The 27,691-nt window shown below is 38.1% G+C and overlaps 1 protein-coding gene across 5 annotated transcripts in view; it reads left to right on the top strand.

Annotated features, from left to right (window-relative positions):
* Positions 1 to 27,691, top strand: part of LOC121962649 (diacylglycerol kinase zeta) — a 113,548-nt gene that overhangs the window by 82,105 nt on the left and 3,752 nt on the right. For 4 of the 5 annotated variants that reach the window (XM_088074427.1, XM_088074426.1, XM_088074424.1 and 1 more), the window contains 11 exons: positions 556 to 622; positions 3,601 to 3,641; positions 5,050 to 5,192; positions 10,394 to 10,480; positions 15,996 to 16,085; positions 16,718 to 16,774; positions 18,289 to 18,338; positions 21,539 to 21,579; positions 22,481 to 22,601; positions 23,538 to 23,574; positions 24,799 to 24,898. In XM_088074427.1, coding sequence (XP_087930553.1) covers positions 556 to 622; positions 3,601 to 3,641; positions 5,050 to 5,192; positions 10,394 to 10,480; positions 15,996 to 16,085; positions 16,718 to 16,774; positions 18,289 to 18,338; positions 21,539 to 21,579; positions 22,481 to 22,601; positions 23,538 to 23,574; positions 24,799 to 24,898 — 834 coding nt within the window. The remainder of the gene's footprint in view (positions 1 to 555; positions 623 to 3,600; positions 3,642 to 5,049; positions 5,193 to 10,393; positions 10,481 to 15,995; positions 16,086 to 16,717; positions 16,775 to 18,288; positions 18,339 to 21,538; positions 21,580 to 22,480; positions 22,602 to 23,537; positions 23,575 to 24,798; positions 24,899 to 27,691) is intronic. The other variant, XM_088074425.1, reaches the window with a different exon arrangement.

Here is a 27,691-nt window from a genome sequence, read left to right as displayed (position 1 = left end):
TGCCTTGTTTTGGAAAGAAATCCAGCCAATATGCTCAGGTTTCAAAGGGTTAAACAATGTAATGAACTGGCCCTGGCTCTCATCAGTGTTTTTTTTTGGCTCTTTTTTTAAGAGCCCAGACTGCTCTTTAGCTTCAGAATTACAAAAGGTAGAGCATCAAGTGTTCAGCATTTGACGAGTTGTGAGGGAGACCAGGTTGGTTCCTAGGTCGGCAGACCTCTGAAGTCAACACTTGAAAATCAAGTCAATCAAAATGCAAATAACACAACAATCACATCTCAAACATTTGTTACATCACATCTCAAACAAGAGTTATAATGGCAGGTTTGACCACAAGTAGTTTGCAAACATGGTACCTTGTTGCTTTGCCCTGATGTTAACAGCTCATATTCACCATAAAAAGGACGTCAAACAGATTGCCCGTTCCCGTATCAGACTGTTGTTAAACCGCAGTTTCACACTTAAAGAAAGAAGCCAAACTTGCTCCTCCAACCACCCATTTCTTCTTCTTCTTCTTTTCTCCTAATCTAACTCTGTGTCTGTTTATCTTTTCAGGAGGATGCAGCCAAGCCGAAGAATCTTTCCTCACAAAGATTATCTCCAAAGTGGTGTTTCCTTGACTGTAAGTACATCCCGTTCTTTTTTTTTTCCTTGGTCTATTTCTCCACTACCTGGACTCCCCTCATGTACATTATTCCACAACATAACTTCACTTTCTTCAAATAAAGAGTACTCTTGCATATGAGAATAACTCAGTTAGGCATAGGTTTGTATTTTTATTCAAAACAGGACCAGTCAGTACTTCACTGTGACCCTTCATGACACAGAATGAAGTCTTTGTATCAAATAGCCTTGAAACTCAACCTCATATCTCGTCAGTGCATACTAAACTGCATACAGAAAAGATATGAATACTATACTGTATCTTCCTAGAAGAATGCAATGCTTTTGTTTTCAGCTGCATATAATGTATTCCTATGTGAATATGTGTATATCAGAACAGGTCTTTTAATCAGTGCTGAGTTTACTCAGCCTGTATTAGCACGACTTCAGCTTATATAACAGACTGGGATTGCCAGCTGACTCTATTATACATGTTCCACTTGGATTAGCTCGGTGACGTTTGGTTGCGTCAGCTTGTGAAAGTTTGAGCACCCAAACTACTATGACTGCAGTCGGTTTCATTAAATATGCATCGAAAAATTTCACACGGACTGCAAAACCTCTTTATGATGCTCACTGACCAAGTCATTGTTTTGCTGGTCACGAGTTAAGTCATGTTGCAAGTCAACAGTGACAAGTCCCAGTTTAAGGTCCAAGTTCTAAACTTTGAGTTTGAGTCCTAAAAACATCACAATGGGCTCTTTATCAAATGAAATACCATTTTAACGGCATAATTATATATTCATTTCCTGCTTTTAAAAAAAAGTTCATTTATTAGTTAAAACAATTTTGTCAGGAGTTTTTGCGTCTACATTTGTAATTTTGGACCTGTGGTCACTCAAACGGGGCCACTAAAACGTCTTGACTGCCCGATTTGTTCGTTGCAGTATTTTTTGTTGTTTTGATGCTTTTAATCAAGCAAACGGCGTGATACCAACGTACTTCTGCTGGAGGCGATGAAGAAAAGAAGAGGGTGAGCCATGCACGTACAGATTTTCTTTTGCCTCGTTTATGAAAAGGTTTAAACTGCCCCTATGTAAGAGGTTGAAATGTGAATCAGTTTGGGTCTGATTTAGGTGTTTATACGGATCGTGTTTGAGTTTATAAACCTATTCTAATCAGATTAGTGGGCTCCATGTAAACACCTCCTACAGTAGCTTTAAAACTCTGCCTGGTATAGCCTCTTAAAGACAGGAATGATCGCTCACAATTAATGCAATTTAAAAAAAAATGACAAAAGTGGTAATCGCATTACTATTAACAGCCCAAGTTTCCATCCTTTACAGTCTAAAAATGTATATGAAGCTAATATGAGGATTCAGCAGTCTGAGTTAAACAAAGTGACAGTATTTTAGTATGTTTTCTCTCTGACAGCACCTCCCTGCTGAGCTTCAGTGGAAGGGATAGAAACACAAATAGGGAATTTGGTCCTAAAAATACTCTAACTTTGTTTTGACTTTGACAAACATGTTTAACTGAGGCTGCTGAAGCCTCAAACCGACTTCAGATCAACTTTGAAAAAACAGCTTTTTGCACACATCTTCTACTGGGCGCGTGCAGTGTGCATGCACGTTTCAGCGCATGTAAATGGCCTGTACACGACATTCATTGCAGCCACATGGAAGAATCTAATTTCCATTTAAAGAAGGTTACACTAAATGAAATGCACGCAGAAACAAAACCTGTGAGATGCAAACAGATTTCCGAGATTCTGAAAATAACATAAAGCGCAGTTCCATCTGATTCTGTTTATTGGTGAATGTCATGAATATTAATCTCATACAGCGGCGGCTTACCAAAAATATCACAGAGGAAAAAAATGTCACTTACACAATGTTATACATGCACACACACACACACACACACACACACACACACACACACACGCCTGTGTTTGCGCCCTGGTGGAATTTAGCCGAGAACAAACAAAGATACAACAGCTCGCTGAAACAAAAAAAAAAGAGAGAGAAGTGTTTGAAGAGGACAGTGTGTGGGTGGTGAGCAGGTGCGCAGGTAGCTTGTCGTCCTGTGGGTTAATCCAAGCGACGTCTCACTGCGTGTTATCCTTTTAAACATCAGTAAACCTATAGCACGCTGTTATGAAAATTTCACTCCCTGATCAGGCTTTTAGGCTTCAGAGATCTCCGAGTCCTTTGATACTAATGATCCGCCCGAACCAGTCCTGATCTAATATTTAGATGTCTCTACATAATGCAGCTGCACAGTGCACACTTATCCCCTTTTCTCATACAGTATCTCAGCAATCACCATCTAATTAGAGGAAAATATTAAAAAGGGAAATCAATATTTCAAATTAAAGCTGCAAGCAGCAGTCGGCAGGCTCTTGCGCCTTCTTCTCGTCGAGGCAGGTTTGCATTTCTCTAACTTTAGACGCTGAGCTCGACTTAAGGCTCATTTATACCCCCTTTACATATGAATATAAACCCGTCCATTTCAATTGTGTAAACATCACTGTCCTTGTACTTTTGTGCGTCCTTAATTTCGGCAGAGATAGAGCAGCTCCTTTCAACAGTAAAAAACGACAATTTTTAGAACTTTGGGTCAGAATATGTGCAACATTTATTTGGAGCGTATTAGAGCCTTGAGCGTTCAGTCTCCTTCCCTTTATACTACTTATTTATCAGGGGTAATGCTCATTAAGCAACAATTAGTCATCCGAGTTGGACTAATCTCCATTGTTGGCTGTTGTTAAAATGGTCCTACAGGCATGGGTAAAAAGCCTCATTACTAGCAGAAAAACATGAACTTTTTTTTAAATCCAACCGAGCAGAACTGGAATATCTTTATCAGAAACACTTAGAACAAAAGTGTCGGGAGGAAACTTATGTTCAATTTAACAATGATAAATTCTAATTGCCTTTTTAGTGTGGACGATATTTAAAAGGTTAACACTGTCTTTTTGTTTTGTCTTTTTAGCTACAACGGCAGATCGTTTCTACAGGATAGACAGAGCACAGGTAAGATTACCTCTTTATTTCGTTAGACTGTTAATTTAATACATTTAGAAATGCAGAGGAGTTAGGAGATTTTTTATTTCCAACTATGAGTCATGTGTGCTGTCAGCATGGGGCCAAAACAACCTACCTCCAAGAAGATAAGCCAGCTCATCACGGTGCTCGCACTAACTCTCAGCGGTGGAACCAGATGTCCACTGCTTGATAAGCATGAACAGATTTTGGTTCCTTGCCAGCTGCTTAATTATTCCCATTGGTTGGGTCGTACTTGGCACATTTGGCATGTTGCTCTGACAAGTGGTTAGCACACCGCAGGTACAGCGGCTTGGGCTGCTGCATCTGGTTGCCGTGTCCTGTTAATATTCAGCTCCTTCCGAGTTTAGACTTTCACTATCAGAGGCAGAGAGCACACAGAGAATCACAAAAAATGTCACGCCAACAATTAACAACTGGCTGTCATGGCCTCATTACAAGACAACAGGCCTCTGAGCACGATACGCAGAAGGCCCCACCACCTCTGCATAGCAAAACACAGACCTAGCTGTGTTTTTGCCTCTTTTTTGTTGTTTGGCTTTTTTTTCTAGTTATAATACATCTTTACCCCATCTCTTAGGTAATTTTGTGTAATTTTTTACTCATGCCGTGTCTTTTTCTCATTTTTAGTCTTTTGCTGTATTTTTTGGTCATTTTCTCTCTTTGTAGTCCTTTTGTCTCTTGGAAGTAATTTTGTGTATTTTATGGTCATTTTGTGTCTTTTTGTGATCATACTGTGTCTTTAAAGTTGTTTTTTGTATTTTTTGTTGTCATTTTGTGTCTATTTGTAGTTGTTTTTGTCTCTTTTGTCATTTTGTGTATTTGCTTATGTCATTGTATCTCTGTGGTCTTTCTATGTATTTCTGTATGGTTACGTCTCTTCGAGGTTATTTTGTGTATGTTTGAGATACTTTTGTGTATTTTTTTGTTTTGTCTGTTTGAGGTCTTTTTATTGCAATTTTGTGTCTCATTGTAGTTGTTTTATGTCTTTTTGGGTATTTTAGTCTATTTCTTTACATCGTTTTGTTTCTCTTTGTAGTCATCATTTCTCTTAGGGTTACTTTGTGTCTGTCTGAGATAATTTTGTGTTTCTTTCATTTTGAGTCTCTTCCTGGTCAGCATGTGTTAATTATTTTGTGTCTGTTTGAGATTACTTTTTTAATATTTTTCGTCATTTATGTATGCTTGACTCCTGATTACTATTGTTTACTTTTATTTAAATAACATAAATAAATTTTACCTTTAACACAGTATTTTCACACATTGGTATTAGTACTCTAAGTAAAGAAACTGAATACTTTGTCCACCATTGCAGCTTTGTTTTGTTCCAGTATGAGCATACTGGTTAAAGCTGTCTTTTGCTTCAATTTTTTATCAGGAACATCTCAACTACGTATCAGAAATCTCCCAGGAAGAGATCTTCATCCTGGATCCTGAGCTGGTTTTGATGTCGACGGTAGCCACGTCCCCTGCAGCCATGCCGGACCTGGTTAACCCCGCCTCCAGCCTGGTCAACAGCGGGTAAGTCAGTCACCACCTCCTGTCAGAACAGTTTTCCACTAAATTCACTGTGCTTGTTGAACTGGTTCCACTTCAGGATTCTTGAAACCTCCAATATTACAGAAACTGGCCACAATCAAGACGTGTCTGACAGTTATAGTGGAGAATACCTTCAGGGGCAGCTCGTCTTCAGCTATAAAAACCTGATTTGCAAAGCAATGAAAAGTTCTGTGTTATGACACGAATTTTAAACTTTACAGTGAGCTACAAACCCCACAGCCAGTTGTGGACGACGTATTCAGATCCTTTGTTTAAGCAAAAGTACAAATACCACCCTGTAAAAATACTTTTTAATAGTAAAAGTCCTCCATAGACAATGTTACTTAAGTAAAATTAAGGCTGTATAATCAGGAAAATATGGTAAAAGTATCCAGAAGTAAAAGTACCCAAAGCAGAAAAATCTTAAACAAGATGATCAAAAAATGGCAAAACCTTATAATAAAGAAAAAGAAAAAGGAAAAAACAGGTCAGGTCAACAATGTTCACACATGTTTTTTTGATGTATGTTTTGAGTAACAAATATTTTACGGTGCATACCCCACTGCAGAATTCTGTTTTCTCATATCCTGCCTTTTACTGAGCTCATCAGCATTCGATCTCCAAACACTTGGTGCAAATCCTGTGTTTTGTGATTTGCTATTTACTGTTGAGCCCAAACACAACTCTTTTCTTTTCTTTTCTTTTCTTTTCTTTTCTCACTTTATCTTGTTCTGCCTCATTCATTACGCAATATAAGCACAGAGCCCGAATGTGGGCAGCTTACCAACCAACACTGTAAACTGATGAAAGACAGTAAAAGGCATGATTAATACTGTGCGTTTTAATTTGCATTCACTGGTTTCCATCAAATCTCAAGAAATGCAAATCAACGCCTACAATAGAGCGGCGAAAATCTGTACATCAGTGTGCTATTCAGCTAGTCCCAACAGATACAAACAAGAAACCCACTGAGCAAAGATTTCACAAATTCTACAAAATGTTTTGTGAATGGAGTTTACATTTGTGTGTGTGAATTTTGCTTAATAAAAAAGATACAGATAGCTGGGAACAATATAACAATAATATTTTAAGATGAATATCTTAGTTAGCCAAAGCTTGCATTCCCTTTAGCTGTGTTATTGTTGATATGCAACATGAACTTGGAGAAGGACAGTAGTGTAATTAAATGGCCTAATGGAGCTATGAAGGAATGTTTTCGGGTCTTCTTTAGCTGGACTGTAAATGGAGTCACATTCACCCGCTCACACACTGGTGGCTGAGGCGACTACACAAGTTGCCATCTGATTACCTGAACATTCACATGCACTTACTCACCAATTTGGAACAATTTATGGTTCAGTATAGGTGGTTCGTATATAGCAAATGCTATAGACGAGATAGATGCTGATAATGAGGCTGTTGTAAATCAGCGTCTTCTCAAAATTAACCTAAATCGTAGTTTGTTTCACTTTGCTCCAGCTACACTCTTAAAATCTTGGCAAAAGAAGTAGGTTGGCATAGCTCCACATCAGTGTGGACTTTAAATGACTTAGATCCAGGCAGAAACAACGGTCTCGTCATTGGTTAGGGAAAAATCGAACCTTCCTCCCCCACAGAAATCGATCACATTGGACACAGTGTCAGACTGAAGATGGAAACACTGTAATGAGCTGAAAATACTGTCTGATATTGAGCAAGTCCAAACCATGACTTAAACAAAGAAAGTATGCTGCAGCATATGTAAGATGCTACACATTTGTTTGTGTGTAAATGTGTTTTGTGAAGGGAGAGATGCAGCTACAGCTGCCTCTGTTTTTTATGTTTTGACTGTTCTTTTAAAGAAGTGCTTAATGACCGCCATTTCCAGGGCCTGTAGGGGGAAAATAATAACGTATTGACTGGTTGCAAAAACTCTGATTCTGAGTTGTTAAAATTGTGTTTGAAAAACCCTGTAAGCACAAGATAAGGGAAGCAAGAGTGAGATTTTAAATGTTGCACAATATTCTTCAATTTTACAGCTAATAGGATCAAACTGTCACGCTTATTGAATTGGTTTTGAGTGGACTTAAGGACAACTCAGACCCCTACCTGATATTGAGGACGTAAAAGCTTGTCTAATTTTCTGAATTTTGTTAGTAATTAATGAGGCCAATTCGTTTCATGACTCGGTGGATTAAAGTTCAGGGGCCACCTGCACCTCAGGATTTGTCAGCCTATCAACAACAAATTAATAGAATTTAATATTATGATTTTTAGCAGCTGCGCCGGCAATAGCTGTGATCAGCAGCATATGTGTTCAGGTTGTCCGTCCATCTTTTTCATGTGTTATCTTCAGAACGCCGAACGGGAAATTCCTCAACTTTGGTATAAATGTCCACTTGAACAGATTGGAATTCGGTGGTCAAAGGCTAAGGTGCTCTGACCTCACATTTGTCTCATTGTCTTGAATGCGATATCGCAATAATACCTAGTGGGAATTTCTTCAAATTTGGTGGTCAAAGGCCAAGGCACTATGACCCTGTTTGTCTCATTGTTCTAAACAAGATATCTCAAGAAGGACTGGTGGGAATTTCTTCAAATTTGGCACAAACATCCACGTTTTCCACCAGCTGTGCTCAGCTTTTGGATTTCTTTAAATATTGCGTGGTATTTCTCCAGGGTACTTTTTTCCTTCTCATGACATTCTTGACTTTAGTGGGAGCAGTGGCATCAACATTTGGTGTTTTCGAACTGAAATTATCCGCAAGATTATCTGCTGCGGGGGCGGCTGTGGAACAGAAAGCCTGAATGAATAATTCACTTGTGTTTTTACTGATATACCGTTCAGTGATTATCTCTGTTTGAACATTTGTGCGCGGTAAGATAATCATCTCAAAGAAAACAGAGGAATGATCAGAAAGAGCAGCATCCGTCAGCACAGCCTCAGAAATCCTCAGACTCTTGGAGATAATAAAGTACTCGCTTTGCCTCTTATCTATAGTTATCCAGAATACAGCAAACTTCTTTAGTGCTGTTGTCCTGGGGGTTATCATCATAAATTTTAAAATCATAAATGACTACACAGTCAGACACCAGTTCAGGTAAATCATCAAAGTTGGCACAGTATTAACCCTTTGAAACCTGAGGAAATTGGCTGAATTTTTTAAAAAAAAGTATGGGAAGAAGGGAGCAAGCAACTAAAGAGGAAATGGCCCAAAATGAACAAGAAATAATAAAAAAAGGACAAGAAAATTACCTGAAAATTAACACAATAAAGAAAAAGTAAAGAAAACAATCAAATGACCTGAAAAAAAATCTACTAAATTTCTGTAACATAACTTAAAATGTGTAATTTTAAATATTATAATATGGTAATTATAAAAATTGTTATAGTTCTTTTCCCACTAGAAATTTTCCCCAGCTTTATTTTAAAAGTATTTTTCTAAATCTACTAATTTGTGCATTTTTTAAATTATTTTTTTTACCATGTTGCTCATTACCTTTTTTCCCATGTTTTTGAAAGAAATCGTACCAATTTGCTCTGGGTTCAAAGGTGGAAATACTGGTACAAGGTGCCTGAACCATGGGGAGTTCAGTGACGATTAACAAAATACTTCTGCTTGCATCAGATAGAATTTCCAAACAAAACACAGCAGTAACCTAAGGCAGAATTTAATGTGAGTTAACCAGCACAAAAAAAACATAAAAACCATTGTTGGCCCCCACATTCAGCATAATTTGAGCACCGTCTCCCACAGCTAAAATTAAAGGTTAAATTGTCTTTTCAATGAGTTTTCCTCTTTACTCCACATGAGACCTTCATGCTTTTTTTCCTGTAGACTGGCACACAAGTCAATTGAGCTAAAACATGAATTTGGCTGTTTGTGGGTGGGCGGTTTTCCACTTACCCTTAGGTTTAACTCCCAAATTAGCCCAGCAGGTAAAAATCTCACTGACAGTGCATGACTTGACTGGTTTTGTTTATGGACTGATGTGCTGGGGAAAGTACATTTAGGACGAGTCCAGCTCTACTTTTACTCGTTAAGTGGTGAAGTAAGGCACAGGTGTGTTTTTAGGCATAACACAAATTCAACCAGTCAAAGTGGCATCTCCCATTCCCTTTAAAAGCCAGGTGTGATTGTCACCTTGCGCACTTTAGATTTTGTTTCCATTTGTTCCACAACTTTTCAGTTTTATCCATTTACTTTTTTTTGTTAATTCTCATAATATTATGACTTTTTTCCCTCAAAATTACAACATTTATCTCATAATCGTATGACTTTATTCCCAAACTTTAAGTTTATTTTTTTCTCAATATGGCTCTGAGTATAATCACGTAATATTAAGAAAAATTACAACATTATTCATGTAAAATTACACCTTTTTTTCTTGTAATATTACATTATTTCTTGTAACAAACACATTACAAATTTAGTTTTGTAACATTTTGACTTTTTCTTGTAAATTAAAACTTTAGTTTTGTTTTATTACTATTTTTTTCTTGTGAAATTATAACTTAATTCCCATAAAATTATGACTTTTTTGTGTAAATTACAATTATATTCTGATAAGTTGTCATTTATTTTTTCCTCATTATTGCCCTGAGTTTTATTACAAAATGTTACGAAGAAAACACACCTTTATCCATGGAAAATTACAATGTCATTCTTTTTTTCACTGTGAATTTACGACTTTGTTCTCCAAACGTTATGACTTTTTTCTCATAAAATGAAACCTTATTTTCATAATATTACAATTTTTTGTCTTGTTAAACTTTTTCCTCGTTATCAATATTGCAACTTTTTTTCTCCAAATTCTTATTCTCATAATATTCTGACTTTTTTCTTGTGAATTACTAAATTCTTGTAATAATACAATTGTGTTTTTCTTTATCCCTTTCTTTTACTTTTCTTCCTTAAATAATGACTCTGCAATTGTAATATTATGACTATATTCTCAAAAACTCTGATTTTATTCTCATTTAATAGGGCACTGATACTCTGTGTTATTCTGTGTAATTTTTGGTGAGATTTGTGGGCAAAAATCCATATTTGTTGTGAAATGGCTTGAGAACAGTCTATGTATCAGCGGTGGAGCACACGGGAGTGTCATTGTTAGTCCATTTGACTCCAGTTAAACCTCAGCGTCATCATCATCATCACACATCAGTGATCACCTGTCACTCTTTTTTTGCTGATCTTTAGGGACAGTCCCTCTAGTCAGACCTCCAACCCAGTGTTTGTCTACCCTGTCACTCCTTCCTCTCCTCCACCTTCATCCCCTGTTTCCAGGTAAAAACACGCATTGAACACAAACATCCCGTACACTGCAAAGTTCTTTAAAAAGCTTTTTGAATTATGTCTCATTTTTATACAGTTATATAAAACAGTCAATACAGTGACAGTTACAGTTTTTAAAGTATGTATGCTAAGGCAAAACTTTGAGAAAACAACATTGTGTTTCAGTCAGAAAAGTGGATGTCAAGTTGTATTATGACATCTTTATGGCTGGGACTGCGGGAAGGGCTCGGCTCGCTCTCATTGGCTGAGGAAGCGCATGCAAATTTCATTATGCTGCTCCGCAGTTTGAATTGCCGAGCCTATGGAGCCTATTAAAGGGCAAAGCCTGCATGAAGTAGAACTGCATAATTCGAAGGTGTGTGTGCATGTGCACACAGATTTGTGTGTGGGTGTATAAATACATGAATAATATTTTCTATTTGCATTTTTCCACACTTTATTTTCCTTCCTGAAGTAGCCAAGTGTTACGATGGTGTTTGCTATGGTTGTGTGTGTGTGTGTGTGTTCCCAGTGTGTGTGTTTGTGGACAACACATTTCCCTACTTGCCCTGCCTCCATATGAAATCCTTTTAGCCATATTTACACACTCACTCACACAGATTAAATTCTCACCTACAGGAACCTGTTAGAGTAGTTGTCTGTTGATGCTCTTTAAATGCTCTCCCTCTCCAGGCAGGGGGTTGTAAAAAAACAGAAAACAGACTTAGTGAGAGAGGAGATGGTGTAGAGATTACTCTTTTTTTTCTCTGTTAACTGATTTTTGGATAATTCTGGTGTTACTCTTCCCTTCTGCAACCCTGTGTCCTCATATTAGAACTCTAACAAATATTATGATTTACAAGTCTTTATGAAGCCTTTTTCCACTTTTCTTGTGCTGCATTCAGACATCTTTCACAATCTATTTAACCTTTTAACAGGAATAATGTGATGCAATCTCTTTGAAAGTGGGGAAAAAGGCAATGACCAAGGTTGCAAGAAATGATGCATAAATTTCAAGAAATCAGGAAAAAAGTGACAAGAAAATGGCCTCAAAATTAGTTAAGAAAACGGAAGGGGGGGTTTGAAAAAAAATACACATTTAAAAAAAAATATTCAGCACTTTTTGGTGTCATCTCCTTTTCACTCTTCTTTTTGCTCATTTTTAGATTATTTTCTTGCAACTTTTCTTTTTTTTAAACAAATTGTATGCTAATTTTTAGGCCACGTGTTGTTAAGTTGCATTCTCGCCGTGTTTGCTCAGGTTTTAGATAGTTAAATCTAAATACATTTATAGTTTGATATGACACATGACATATTTGACCAAATTCAACAATAGAAACAAGCTAAGTCACTATTAATTAGGAAGTACTCATTTGAGGATATCGGGACTATATCATTGTGTTATTGCAGCATTTCCACACAGTGTGACAAACTGTTCTGACAGACAATTAAACAAACCTTAGAACGTGGAGCAATTCAAATTCATACAGAGTTACATAATAAACACATCATTAGACTCTAAATATGTTGCATTATTTGCAAATTTGCTTTTGCAGAAGTATTTTTTGGCATTGAAATGAACAGTTTTAGACTCAAACTGTGACCCCTAACCTATAAAGTTACAAGGATTGCACAAATGTTGCGGTGTTTGCAATTGTTTGTGTGTGTTTGCAATTGTTTGTGTGTGTGTGTGTGTGTGTGTGTGTGTGTGTGTGTGTGTGTGTTCATGGTAATGAAGGAACATGTCACCCAGTAACACAGCTGTACAAGAAATGTACTATGGAATTGCCGGTTTTATCCTTTAAAAAACTGTAACTTGTAACTTCCAACATTGTTTCACTTTAGGAACTCAAGATGGTGAGTTAGTTTACAGTCCAAGAACTGAATGAATAAGTGACCAATCAAATCACAGACCCCTTCAAAGAGGTCTGTAAGAGCTGAAGTACTTCCTGACACGGAGACACTCTGTTTTCTCTCCATTTTTGTGCAGGTGTATGCAAAGCTGTGTTTATGCAGATCAACAGATGGTGCTTCATTTTTTTTAACCAGCTCAGATCAAAAAATATTTTTATCTATGAGAGGAGTTCTCAGGGGACATCTGTTGTTTATTCTGAGTAATGCTCTCGATAGGAAGCCTGCGACTGAGTCATGGCCATGATGATATTCTGTATAACAGCACAAACTGGAGTGTGATATTTCGTTTATACAACAGTTGTACAAGTGCCATTTAGTGGTGGACAGTAATAAGAGAACAGATTATGATTTGTTTATTTATCTTAAGATTGATTTGGCTCCACTGATACCAATAGTTCCACAGCATCCCTGTTTTTTAGGTCTACATGTTAGGGATGGCCAGTTACTTAGTATTATATACATTTATCTGTACATAACCATATTCTGCTGTTTGTAAACTAATCAGGCATATTTATATATTCTTAAACATGATAACTTTGTCATTGGTGAAATCCTTTTTGTCACGATCAATGCTATCGAGAAAACTTTCAAAAAAATGCTTCAGCTGGTAACACATGAATGAATTAAGTTTTCTCAACTCAATTTCAAAGCTGTTGTTTTAATCGAACTTGTTAACTTGATTTGAAAAAACTCAATGTATTTATTAAAAATTTACGTAATTCTTTCAAGTTGGTTAACATTTTTTTTATTTCAGTTAAGTCAGACTAACTTGATTGACTAAAGTCACCAACATTCAGAAAACAAGGTAATTTCAATTGTCATTTTCAAGTTTACAAAATAACTTTACAAAATAAAGTAAATATGACTACATTTTAAGTAAACTTAAGAATTTGATACAAAGCAATCATAAATTCAGATGAATGGTCATATTTCCTTTTTTAAGTAAGGTCAACTTGTCATATTTTACAGTGCAGTATTGTTGTAAATATGACAGATATGAATCCTCCGGTTAACAAAAACGTCTCTTTTACCGCTCGCATAATGCAGTGTTTACTCATTAGCATCAGTGCTCTTTTGTACCATTTTGGTAATGACTGGTAGTTATTAGTATAAACATAAGTGGGCTCGCTGTGCTGACAGCACCACTGAAGTTAATTGACCCTCGCTAACAGCTCTGAGAGTACCAGGCTGTTTGGTTTACAGCCCGGAACTGTATTTACTTTTCATGCCATCTGAGTTTAACGATCACAAGTCTGAACACTTTGATTATCAGCTAGTGGAGCAACAATGCAGACAATATGACAGCGGGGTAAAATCAACACTTAGAGGATCAAAACATTTCTGCGAACATATAGATTAGTGTTGAGAACAGAAAAAAAGAGGGAACAAATAAAGTAACAGGTAAAGGCAGAGCAACACAACCTGCTGATCCTCACAACACTTCCCTTTGGCTATGTGTGTGTGTGCGCACGCATGTGTGTGTGTGTGTGTGTGTGTGTGTGTGTGTGTGTGTGTGTGTGTGCGCGCACGTGTGTTGGCGGGCTGATTTGCAATGCTGAGTGCACTGAGTGGGAGGACGAGGAGGAGAGATGAGACCGAGAGGCAGGGGCAGAGTGAGGGAGAGATGGGTTTAGGAGAAAAGATAGAGTCAGAAAAAACATTGGATGGAGAGAGAAATGCATGTCAGAGCACTCGAGAGTCACACCAATCTACTGTTCTTAGACGCGCACACACGCACACACACACACACACACACACACACACACACACACACACACACTCTCTCTCTCAGTGTAGCAGTTTGCCCACGCAGGGCCAGAGGTGAACGCTATTCCTCCCACTATAATTACCTCTCTCTCTTCTGCTCTCCATCCCTCTGTCTCTCTGACAAACACACTGAAACACACCCACACACCAAACATTTTGTTTTTAAAAAAAACGATTTCTGAGCCGATTCGCTTCGTTGGTTGACACTTCAGCAGCAGGTGTAAATCTGTTTAAGCCGACACAATCAGGCTGTCAGGTCAGGGAATTTCTGAAATGTGAGCGAGGTGTATTTCAGGAAAGAAAACTTGAGATGTCACAGTCACACAGATGTGGCAGAAATTCCTTTCCAGTAGAGTTTTGTAATATTTGAGTTTATATTTAGTGTATTCACAACACGAACAGAGAAAAACCAAGAAAACTAAACCACAGACGCTTGCCTTTATGGTGGATTGATGCGTCCGTCATTGTGGTAAATGTTTTGTGCTGGAAACCACAATTGTAAAGCTCCAACTACAATACAATCACATATCCAGGAGAAAATCGACCTTTAGTTGAGTTTTGCCAGCTCTTGTTAGACTGTCAAAGTAAACTTCTATGTCAAAAAGGATTGTAATTGCCATAAAGGCTCAAAATAATTGAAATTTTGGACATTTACATTTTAGTGGCAACTGTTAAGTCAAGTTAAGTCTGCTGATGAAAGTCAAAACCTACAGGACAAGAGAGTTTGTGAGTTTAGATCAACTTTTCAACATGAGAATTGGCTCTTTGTCCAGACAGATTTGTGGTCAACACAAGGAGTTAATTGTAAGTCCTATTGTAAAAAAACTAAAGGGGACTGATACAATTGCTGCTAACCACCCCCAACCAATACCCCCCATTATTGTCTTTAATCCTTTCAAACCTGCAAACTGAATTGTTCTTTTTTTTTCTTTTCAAAAACATGGGAAGAGGGCAGAGAGCAATAAAAGAAGAAATTTACAAGAAATCAGTTTTTAAAAAACAACATAAAACAAGAAAATTATGTAAAAAAAGAAAAACAGGTTCGTTTTTTAACTTAAAATGTTAACTTCACTGACATTATTGGATGCCCGTCAGACATTAGTGATTTTTAGAATTAGTTTTCAACAAGCCTACAACTAAAAATCTTTTATAGCTTTTGTTTTTGGTGTGCCACCCAACGACTTTCAGTTTGGCCACCAATACTCTGGTACTCTGTGAAACCAGACTTGTATGTATTTATGTCTTCTGCATCCCGTTTGTCCTTGTAAGTGTTGCTGTTTTGATACTTTATGTGAGACTCGTACTGGTCTTCCTTCACAGTCATGTTTAGGGAGATTCTTCACGTACTGAAAATTCTGAGAGAATTTCATATACCTTCTTCTTCCTCTTGGTATGCCCTCAGCTTGTCCTACTTTCACACCGATCAAAATGCGTTTCTCTTCCTTCTCCTTTTTCTCTACCACTGGCGTTATCTTGCTCATGCTCATTATCTCAGCGTTCAACTCTTCAACTCTATCTGGCAAGGATCCATTCTTACAAGTGAAGTGAATGCAGTGAGGAGGTGACAAAAAGGTTGTGGATTGTAGTTTTGACATTGGAAGGCAGGCAGTGATCACTAGCTTACACATGCCTCCTGACACACACTATATTCCTTTGAAGAAACTGACAGGGATGTTAAAAAAAAGATTCTTATATAGGGGAAAATATGCATTAAGAATGTACTCTGCAGAACATCTTTCCTTCATACATTTTCATACTGTGAGTATCTGAACTTAGTACAGGAAAAGCTGTAAGCTCTCAGAGATTGAGTTTGTTCAGTGATTTTGCTTCCTGTGTTGTGCTGTAGTTCTTCTCAGAGGCATCGAGTGAACAGTGACAGCTCTGCCGGTGATGCTTTGATGCACAACCCAACCCCTGTGACCAGCAAACTCACCAGGTCAGTACTCTTAAGCCTCCTGCTGACTTAGATTTTTTTTAATCTTATAAGTTTTGTGCAAGCTCAACTCTGCGACAGGATCTTAATAAACTTGGGTAAGAAGTCAAGTTTGATAAATTGAAAACTGTACGATGACAATGCCTATCACAGGCAACGACGTACGTGTGTCGATGTAAATGTGCAAGAACAAAATGTCCTTGCATGATCCATCCACGCCGCTGTAGTGGTAAGAGCGGACAGCAGATTTGCAACTCTGCTCTGCTCTCTGCTACGTTCAAGTTAAGAAATGTTTGACCAAAGATTTCACCACATTTCTTTCCCAATTGTCATCTTTTGTCTGGGACAGTTAAAAATTGCACAGTGTATACAGCGCTTTAGTCTCTCCTAATGTGGAATTGGACAACATCTCTACAATTCTGCACCTCTGCACCGCTCACGTTCACATTAGAGAATGAGTTTGTTTTTTACCACTCAGCTATGATTTTTGCAATTGAGCTATGTCTTGTTATTGAACCCACCAATTGCTGCTCGGGGCTAAATGTTTTGTTTTACATTTCGTGTCATTGAGTTTCATTGCTTTTTCATTCTGCTTCCTGTTAAATGTCGTCTATTTACTGGTTTGTGTTTCGCAGGGCGGGATGCATCCATCGCTCCAACACCACAGGCTCTGATTTTAAACCACGACTGAGGTCAGTACACTCATAAACACATGTTTGCACTGTTATTAAACCAGCAAATCATCAACACAACACAGTTAGTTAACAAGAAAATGTATCCAACTGACTGTGAACTCAGAGGGAGGGATTGTTTTTCACTCACGTACAACTTCATCTTAAATCACTAAAGATTCAACAAAGCAGCACGAGGTGAATGCAGGTGTTAGAACGCCGCCACAAGACTTTGTGATGTGATACGGCGGGGCATTTGATGTGTCTCTTTTGTGTGTGAGTGTGTGTGTTCGGCTAAGTTTTCATTCATTAACAACCCCTACACAAAGTTCTTGTTATATTGTCAGTTCGAGTCGAGTCCCCGTGTCACATCCTTCTGCTCATTAAAACATACTGGTAGCCATTAAAGCAAAACAGTACTGTGCTCATTAAAACACCATCGCACTGACAAAAGAAGTACATGCGTTTTTTTGTTTTTTTTTGTCCAGCCTGTCTGCTCAGGCTGACGCATGAGGTCACATCCCATGTCTAGTTAGAGACACACTTTATTTGAGGGGCTGTGCATAATACTGTCAGGACACATGAAGGAGGCTTTATGAATGTTTAAGACTATTGTCATTTAAAGACCCAGTGTTTAGGATTTAGGGGGATGTATTGGCAAAAATGGAATATAATATGATAAGTATGGCTTTTTTGTGTGTATAATCACCTCAAAATAAGAATGGTTTTGTTTTTGTTACCTGATGCTGGGTTCAGACCCGATTTTGCTGACATAACCCTTTAACAGGATTGTGAATGACAATGAGTGTTGTAGGCAACAATCGATCATTTTATCCCATGTAGTGAGTCATATAGTAAATTAAATATGGATGTCTTCAGGGCAAGGGAATGAAAACCACAAAACATGAGACGGAACAAAAAAAAAAACGAATGAGTGTGGGCGCAGAAAAACCTAAGGGCAATGATATACTTTGTAGAGTTACTTGTTTCAACTGTGGTCTGGTACAACTATATTAAATAGGGAGAGTGAGTCTTGAATTGTATTCAACATATTAGAAGCAGTTTTCACTCTGCCCTGTGCTGGACTGTGTGTGTGTGTGTGTGTGTGTGTATGCATGTGTGTGTGTGTGTGTGTGTGTGTGTGTGTGTGTGTGTGTGTGTGTGTGTGTGTCTGAGCAAACTAAAGTCTTCTGCAGGAAAGTACGGGAGCATCAGAGGTTCAATCTTTTCCAAGCTGCTCATCAATTTTAATGTCTCATTTGTCTCTGCATGTTTAAACGACAAAACAGATGATCATTTTACACTTTTTTTAAATTGTAGATTAATTTTCTTGACAACTCATTTCTTTCTGTCATCTTAACCATTAAATTTCACTGCTACCTGTCCATATTAAGACAAAGTGTGTACATCAGTGTTTGTGCGTGATTGAGTGTTTGAGAATGAGGACTGCACTGTAGCTGGCTGTAAATGCAAAGTGGACAGAGACACTGAAGTGGGTGAACAGCTTTTCTGTCTGTGTTGATCTCTTTGTCCAGGCAGGAAAAGAGCCAAAAGACAAGTGAAGCGGAGAAGGAGCGAGAAAAAGGTAACACACACACACACACACACACGCACCTGACAGCTACGAGGTTCAGCTCTGTGTCGAACGTGAAATTTGAATGAATCTTTAAATCAAACGTCAAGCCGTTACAGCCGGTCTAACAACCTACCTATAGGACACAGAAATGTGTGTTTGTGTGTGTGTGTGTGTGTGTGTGTGTGTGTGGGGGTGTTTAGAAAAAGAAGTGAGACAGCCTCTGTGTCTCCAGACAGACTGTTTTCATCTCTGACACATATTTTTCTCAACCTCTGTCTCTTTGCGCTCACTTTGCATGCTGGGAGTTGGCTGTGTGGGAGCCTGAGCTGTCTTTTCTGTCAGCTTCACTGTGGTTTTATTCTCTTTGGGAACTTGCATGTTTTCACTCCATGATCTGGTTCAGTTTAGTTGCTTTCTTGGCCGAGACTTCGCCAGCAGTTTTTGCGTTTGATTCCAGTTTTGGTGTTTTGCATTTTTGAGCTGAACACAACCCAGTTCTCGCTGTCAGTCATTAAAGTCACGATGGAAATCAGTCAAATTCTGCAACAACAGTCGGGCTGCTGTTTCTCAAAGAGACGACTCAGAGGAAAGTATTCCTGACAACTTTAGATTGTTTAATATACGGACATAAATTTACATCTTTAAAAGATAAATCTTATTATATATTGTTCATCATTTCTGTCAGCTTTACTTACTAAATTATAAGATGTCATCTAGGAACACTGTGACCATCAGACAGGTCAGGATCCCAACGATCTAAGGCAGTGGTTCCCAACCGGTCCCGCCACTGGGTCCAGATTTCTCCTTAGTCATTAGTTCAAGGTCCACACATGAAAGAAATGACCACATATTCACTTTGATTTGACAAAATCTAACTAACTTTTAGCTTAAAAACAGAATGAGGTAAAACATATTGCAAGAAGTGCAATTAAAATTATTCAAAATAAAAGTTCTGTGCAACAAATTCACTGTACTTGTACAAAAATAAAGTGTACTTTTCACAAATTTGACATGGTCACAAGTCACTTGCAGTCCATCCAGAATGGGAGAGGGCCCGAAAACCACCAGTTGGGAACCACTGAACCACTTTTTATGCTTCTTACTGTGGAAATAATTGATCACTTTATATAGATCAAAAAACCCCAGACAGAATAACAGTGCAACTTGTCATTAAATGGATGAAAAAGTTCAGGTGAAATTCTGTTAAATAAATCCCTCATACATCCAGGAGGTAATGTAACACCCAGGGAAATAGATGCGTCATCCTCCATACTGTCTATATCAGGTAAACACTGCTTTCAAGGTTACGGTCCTTTTCTCTGGAGTACCAGGTATAAGCGAGAGCTGACTGTGAGCCGTACGCTCCATGGAGGCTTCTAGTGTCTCAGTGAGGAGAGGGTGTTCTGTCAACAAGAGCACTATAGCAAAAATTAAGCAAGGGATCAGGGGACGGGTTCAGTTTTTATACCTCCACACTGAGGAGAGCTGTGGCCGCAGGCACATGTTTTTGTACATCTGTATATACAGATATATATCTATATATATATATATATATATATATATATATAGATAACATTCAAGGAAGGAAGTAATGATCAGATTTTGGTGGCCAAAGGTCAAGATCACCTTCACCTCGTCTTTTTTACTTAGACGTAGATGGATTTTTGGATAAATAACTGTGAAGGGCTTATGAAAGCAGCACAAGAAAGATGCTCCAGATTTCAAAGTGTGAAGATTAAAAAAAAAAGGGCTATCCTAAGTTTTTTATTAGCTGAAGCTGTTTGCTGCATTAGTGCTCCTTTAATGCAGCATTGTCATTGAAATGCTTCTTCGGTGAGTTTACTGGGATATAGACAGACAGCAGGAACTTAATTTACATTTTATGTTGTGATGGGGGGCTGGTGTTTTTTTTTCTGTCATATTTTTTAAATATTTTTTTCTTTCTTTTTATTTTTAAATTTTGAGGGGTATTTTGTGAAAAAATTTCTGGTAACTTTGAGGGTTTTTTTTAAATTGAAATATTTTTTGATGTGATTTTCTCTCTCTAATAATTTTAAGGTATTGGTATTTTTTTGTTAGATTTTTCTGCATTGGGTACTTTTACTTTTTATTCTTAGAGTATATTTTTCTATAATTTTTTTTTTTTTTTTTTTTTTGACACAGCACTATTCTCAGTCTGACTGCAGCCAATCGAAGAAACTGAGTTTCTTCGCTGAACACTTGTTTACTGGGATATTAACAGATAGCAGGACCTGAATTTGCATAATCTGTTGTGGAAAAAAAAGTCGATTAACTTGCAGAAATGTTAAAATTCAATCTACCTTTCTTTGTGTTCAACATCAACGCATCTGCTAATTCCGATGCAGACATTCGTCCTCTCTTTCTCACACACACACACACACACACACACACACACACACACACACACACACACACACACACACACACACACACACACACACACACACACACACACACACACACACACACACACACACACAGACAGCTCCCATAAGGGTCAGACAGGTTGACTGCATCAAACTGAGAGTTCAATGGAGCAAGTGACGTGCGTCCGTGTGTGTGTGTGTGTGTGTGTGTGTGTGCCCAATTTATGAGTGTGTGAGACAGAAAGAAGGAGGAGTGGGGGGGCAGGTCTTAGCATCGCCTCTATGGTTTTATAAATCTCCTGTGCGCTCCTGTCTTCCTCTCCTCTGCCTCTCCCCTTCATGTCTTAAGGCTGGCTCTCATTTTCTCTGGTTTACTTAATTCCTTCCCTGGGCTAAATTCATTTAATTCCTACATTCAAAGTGTGTGTTGGGTTTTGTGGTGTGTGTGTTGTTTTTGATTTGTCTTGCAGCCACAAAAGCTCTTAGAGATTTTTGAAGTCCTCTCTCTCTCTCTCTCCCACACTAACACACTCGCACTAAGCCTAACATAACTGGATTAGGACTCAGCTATTTAGAGGGAGAGGGAGTGAGAGCGAGTATTGAGGTCAACCTAATAAACATTCATCTCATATGTCAGCCTGGCTTTAGCCATACGCACAGCATGTGTTTCAAGCACTTAATGACATTAACATACCATGCTGTCTGCGCGGGAAATGCTTTTGATGAGCACGCACATTATATTGATGAAGTTTTAATTCCAACATTTATATCTAATCTTCTCTATCTCCCTCCGTTTGTTTCTGTCGCTCTTATATGTGCCAGAGATGTTGTTTGAGTGTGTGAAGAACAAGGACGTGAAGAAGGTGAGTGACACTTTCATTCGCCAGTCCCATCATCAGCGTTTGAATATTCATCTGTCTACACGGCACGGCTAAAAACCCAATCATTTCTCCCTGCGAACATTAATTACCATGAGGTGTAATTGATATAATTTGACTGAATTAAACAGGGATCACGCAGCGTGGTGTAAGTTGAAGTCCCTAACTGAAAAGCAGTAAACAGCTGTTAGTTTGTGATTTAAACATTCTAAACATGAAAATAAAAAAAGCTCAAAACACGTCGTCTGTATAGCATCCAGCCACTTTATGCCTTGAAAGTTCATAAACGCCAAAGTCAGACACACGCGGTCATCAGCAGAAATAGCGAGCATGGAGTTTAATGGTCATAGAGACTTTTTGACCTCACGGTCTGGATTTCTGTTATAGACACGAGGAATGATCGATTTTACGCAACTTTTCCTTTTCCGGTACAAAATAAAAGCCCTCTGACAACGATTTTGTCGACACATTCCTTTAAATGTCTTACACAAGGCATTCTATTGTAAAATAATTGCAGGACCATATTGACAATGCAAGCGCTTCTACCGCTCCATTAATGAGTAGAATATGTGCTTTTAATTGTGGAAATACAGAACTCATAGCAGCAGGCGAGGCTGTCATCTTCACCTTGTTTGAGGAGAAAGAGACAGAGCTCCTCCTGCAACTTTTTTTCAGCATCCTCCTCAGCAAAGGAAGAGAAAAAATCCAAGTGCTGTGCCAATTTAAAGCTCTGTTAATGTTTAAAGTGGTTTTCATATATAAAAAGTGACAAAAAAAGACTAGAAAAGAAAGCACATCTACACTTTGCCCCTCATTGAGAAGTGAATTTTCAGTCACAAAATCTCTTTTCCATTCTCTCGAATTTAACCCCCATTTGGCCCCAAAGCTGCAGGAGCTGCACCTGAAGGGGGCGGACCTCACAGTGCTGGACTCATCCGGCTGCAGTCTGCTGCACCATGCTGTCGGCACAGGAAGTAAAGACACGGTCCGCTACATCCTGGACAACGGTAACTATAGCTGACAGCCATATAAATATATATATGGTGTTTACATTCAGACAAAACAAAACAAAATTTTGAGCATTGAACATATTATTTTCTTCATTCTGGTGAATTTTTTAAGCACCAGTTTACTTGTGACGATTCAAAACATGGGAACATAATGGAACATAAAGCAGACAGGCTTCAAGCACGTACAGTTTTAAAATATTTACTCACCTGTACATCAGCTTCTCTAGTTTCATGTTATCTCTGCTAAACACAAATGTCCACATGACCCTCCATATACATGCAGCCGTGCATACTTTATATATGAGCCCTAACATGCCATTTATCACATCAATAATAAAAGAATGATATCAGCATATCCAGGGTACAAGATGGATGTATCCCACGTCTTGATTGGAAAATGCTAAATTTGCAGAAGGAGAAAGATATAGAAGTGGAATAAGCTTTTTAAATGTTTCAATTTTGTCATATTTGGAATAATTGGTGTGCATGTAAATCATCATTTCCCTCGTGTGTACACCCTTGACCAAGTAATGACCGTGAATGACTCACATGGCCTTAATTGTTGCAGATGTGACATTTATTGAGACATACTTCTTGTTTTCATCATGAAATTTGTAAAATGTCACTGTGAACTTTAATTGCGAAGAGACAATTTACGATCGATCTGTTGTCACACTGCTAGAAATAAGAATTGCAACAATAAGATAACTAATCCAAATTCTAAAGCACATCCTGAGGTAATGTTAATGTGTTACAGTCTCACTGTTCATCTGCTGCCACTGCAATAAAGAGAATTACGAAATTCATACTAATAAAGCAATTACATACATTTTCCACATAAAACCACTGAACGCAAATGCTGATCGTCGTGTGTCGCTGATACTCAGCAGTCATGCTCAAATGTCACTCTACTTTCATCTGTCTGTTTTCCAGCTCCAAGTGACCTGCTTGATGTCACAGAAAAAATACAGTAAGTAAAGTCCTGGATCCATCCGTGTCCAAACTACTCAAGAATTTAAAAGGTTCCCACGCTCACAAAAAACCTGGTTACGCCATGGCATTTCACTATCACATTTTCCATGGCCTGGTAAAGTCACGGAAAGAGGAAAAAATAAAAGTTTTGAAAAAGTTTTTTTTTTTTTACACCCTCTAAACCTGAACAACCTGGATTCATTTCTTTCAAACATGGGAGAAAAAGGAAAAAAAAAAAAAAAAAAAAGCAGCTTATAAGAAGAAATTACCCCCAAAATTTGCAACAAATGAGTAAAAAGCTCTGAGAAAATGACCTGATCATAAACAAAAAAAAAAGGAAATAAAGAACAATAGCAAACAAAAAAAATAACCATGTAGAGTTTTAATAATTACAAACCTTTCCCCAGCTTTTTGAAACTCATTTTCTAAAACTACTACATTCTTGCAATTTGCAGGACATCCCTTGCCAGTTAGCTTATTGCCTTCTTTTTTTTTGTCATGTTTTCAAAAGAAATCAAACTAATTTGCTCAGCACTCAAAATACCACTGAAAGGCGTCTGAATGCAGTTGACTGTGGATCCAGGTTTCAGGAGGTGAAAAATTATTATTATTATATTTATATTATTATATATATTATATTATTATTAACGGATTTTGTCATGTTTGATGCCATTAAAATAATGTAACATAACAGAAAAATAATATGTATCGATGCGTGACAACATTTTACTCACTGTTACGTGTACATTTTCCCTTCATGCTGAAATGATGTTTGAAAAATGCCGGGCAAGTGGAGCTTGAAAAAGAAAATGATCGCAGCTCCTTAAAAAGTTCACGGAAAAGTTTTGAAATTTTGTCCATGAAAATGTGTGTTAACCTTATAAATATTACATGTGAATTCAGCAAATTATGAAAGCTTGTGACCATAACTTAAAATACATATATAGGTGTTACAGTGTGGCTGAGAACATGTTGTCAAACTGTGAAACTTTGCCCCGTGACTGCAGCATCAGCTTTGATGTTGTTCCACTGAGCCCCGCTCCGTCTATATGTGCTGCACATCTTAACAAGCATTCGAAATCTTAAAGAGAATAAACATAAGAAAGCAAACAAAAGCCGCAGGGTGCTTGGTCATCAGCGATGCTCGACTCTCACAAGACACGAGGTGCTGTTCTCTCATGTTCGCTCTGTCTCTCTCTCCGTCTGAACTCTGGACCAACAGCGGAGAGACAGTTCTGCATCGAGCTGCATCCCTGTGTCACAGGACCATCTGTCATTATCTGGTAGAAGCCGGAGCCTCGCTGATGAAAACAGACCTGCAGGTATGTTCTGTACACATGTGTTGGGGTTTTTCAAGCTTTCAGTGAATTTTATTGCAGAGAAAGTCAACCGTGTGGTTACAATGCCGACTGAAGGGTTAATGTATGCAAAATGTCTGCAAGAATTTATATTTTTGTGATTTGACACCACTACAATATGTCAAGAAATTTCTTTAAATTTGACATTCACAAACATTCACTTGAATGATAATTAGATTAGAATTTTGTTTTTAAAGGGCATGCATATATCATGGCTCAAATTTGCCACAAATGTCCACTGGAACTCAAGACAATTTTGCAGTTTATGCCAGAAGAGTTATAAACATGGATAGCTACTGAGCTACTTACTTTGTGACATCTTTTGATAAGACATATTAAAGTTAGTACTTGCTAAGTGTCCACTCCTCACTCTCTATCTGTCCTCTCTCACCCCCCCCCAGCCACTTCCTGTCTGCTGTCCACATAAGTCTTAAACCAACAACCTCAGAGTTACATGGCAGCATCTTATCACCTGTGTTTCCTCTCTCCCTTATGGAAGTTAAACCTTTAAAGTCCACTGCACTGCATGAGTCTTGAACCGCCAACCTCTAGGTAACATGGCAGTTTCTTATCACCTGGGCCACCTTGTCTGACTGTTTGGTGCAGCTTCCATGTGTATTTCTCCGCTTCCTTATGGAAGTTCAGCTTCTCTCTGAGTGTCATTGCCAGAGTTTTATCACCTGTGCATCAGCTGGCTCATCATAAGTGCTGTTATTAAGCATTTTTGACACTATGTAAGTAAGTAAGTAAGATAAAACTGAAATACAACATCCAGTTGAGTTGAGTTGTCGGAAACCAAGGGTTTGAATCTTACTTGGGACAAATACATTTTAAAGTTCCATTACCAAATGAAAAGGTTAAATACGCCTGGAGAAAAACTATGAATGCCGATGGGGCTGGTGGCGTGGTGGATAGACTGTAAGGACAGTGAACCTAAGATTGAAGGTTCGAATCCAGCGTCGCCAGAACCGGAGGTGCTTCTATCCGTTGGGTGGGAGGGAAGGGAGGACGTATTTCCTCCCAGGGTTTCTGGGGTGTGTAAAGCAGGGGTTATACCAGAAAAACGTAGAATCGGCTGAAGTTTAAGAGATAAGTGTAGAAGTAGCAATTGGGTGAGGTTGTATTTTATGTGTATATATAAATGTAAATATATATATATATATATATATATATATATATATATATATATATATATATATATACACAGACACACACATAAAGTGTGTGTGTGTGTATATGTATGTATATATTATGTATATATTTTAATATAAAATATTATATATTTAATTAATATTATCATTATTGTATAATAATTGTATTGTTTTGTATAATAAGCCAACACAAACACTGTTTATCAGCTAAAAAGACTCTACAACATACAGCTAAGCGACATATCATTTTAATTTAATTTTTAACTGACTACAAGTACATTTTTCCTGTCAAGAACTTAGTTATGCACTTGACTCACAGTTGAATTTTTGAAACAAGATTCGATCTCACGACCTTCCGATCATGAGACAAGCACCTTAGCTCTCAGAGCTATCCCTGGCTGATGAAAACTTTGTTCCTTGCAGGTAAATTAAGTATCATGACGTCTGTCAAAAAGCATGACTGATATGTGGGTCAGGCCATGAATGAGCCGATATTGTCTCTGCAACAGATAAATCATTATCAGCAGAGACTTCTGGCATTTTTCTATGAAAGTCTCTCAAGCCTTTTTGACAAAGGTATACATATATTTAAAGCTGATTTAGGTTGACTTTATTTGGTGAATTTTCCCTGCCCAGAGCTTAACTGACTCATATATCAGTGGAGTCTTTGACCAACACTGAAATTTCCCTGTCAACACCACATGACCCTTATATCAGCAGGGCGAACTGCTTTATCAGGTGGAATAGGTAAGCAAGATTTGATCTCATGATCTACTGGTTACAGAACAAGCGCCTCAACCCTCAGAGCTAAACCTCCCAGCACTTGAAGAGTTTTCAACGTCTCGTTTGGCTCTGTACTCAGGACGATAGCATTCAAAAGACACCTGTGCCGAGTAAGATTCAATCTCACAACCCTTTGGTCATGAGGCAAGCACCTTAACCCTCAGAGCTAACCCTCCCAGCACTTGAACTGTTTTCGACGTCTCCTTTGGCTCTGTACTTAGGACAAGAGCGTTCAAAAGACACCTGTGCCAGGTAAGATTCAAACTCAGGACCTCCAAGTTACTAGAAGCACACTCAGTTCTGGCAATGCTGGATTTGAACCATCAATCTTTGGTTTACTGCCCATGCAGCCTATCCACCAGACCACCATCACCACCATCATCTTCTGCATTCAAGCTTTTTCTCCAGGCGCATTTAACCTTTCCATTTGGTAATGGAACTTTAAAATTTATTTGTCCCAAGTAAGATTCAAACCCTTGGTTTCCGGGTCTGGGAGCAAGCACAATAACGCTCTGAGCTAATCCACCTGACACTTCAGTTGTATTCAATGTTCCATTTCACTCTTATCTTTGGACAGAAAGCTAAAAAACTCACCTGTCCCAGGTAAGATACCAACTCTCAATCTCCAAGTCACTGAGCAAGTGCATTAACTCTCTGAGCAAAACCACCCGAAACTTCAATTAAATGTCTTAACTCAGGAACAAGCACAAGTGGCTGAAGCACTCTTGGTCAATACTGGACCAGTTTCAAAAGTTCTTAGACACAAAAACACAGAAAAACTAGGTCAAGGATGTAAAAACACCAATTTTAACCCTTTAAGTAA

Source organism: Plectropomus leopardus, chromosome 24, assembly GCF_026936395.1.
Source record: "Plectropomus leopardus strain MGB_pleo_1.0 chromosome 24, ASM2693639v1, whole genome shotgun sequence".
NCBI classification, from domain to species: Eukaryota; Metazoa; Chordata; class Actinopteri; order Perciformes; family Serranidae; genus Plectropomus; species Plectropomus leopardus.
Note: the sequence above shows the minus strand (reverse complement) of the source record. Positions and strands in the feature narration are given on the sequence as shown.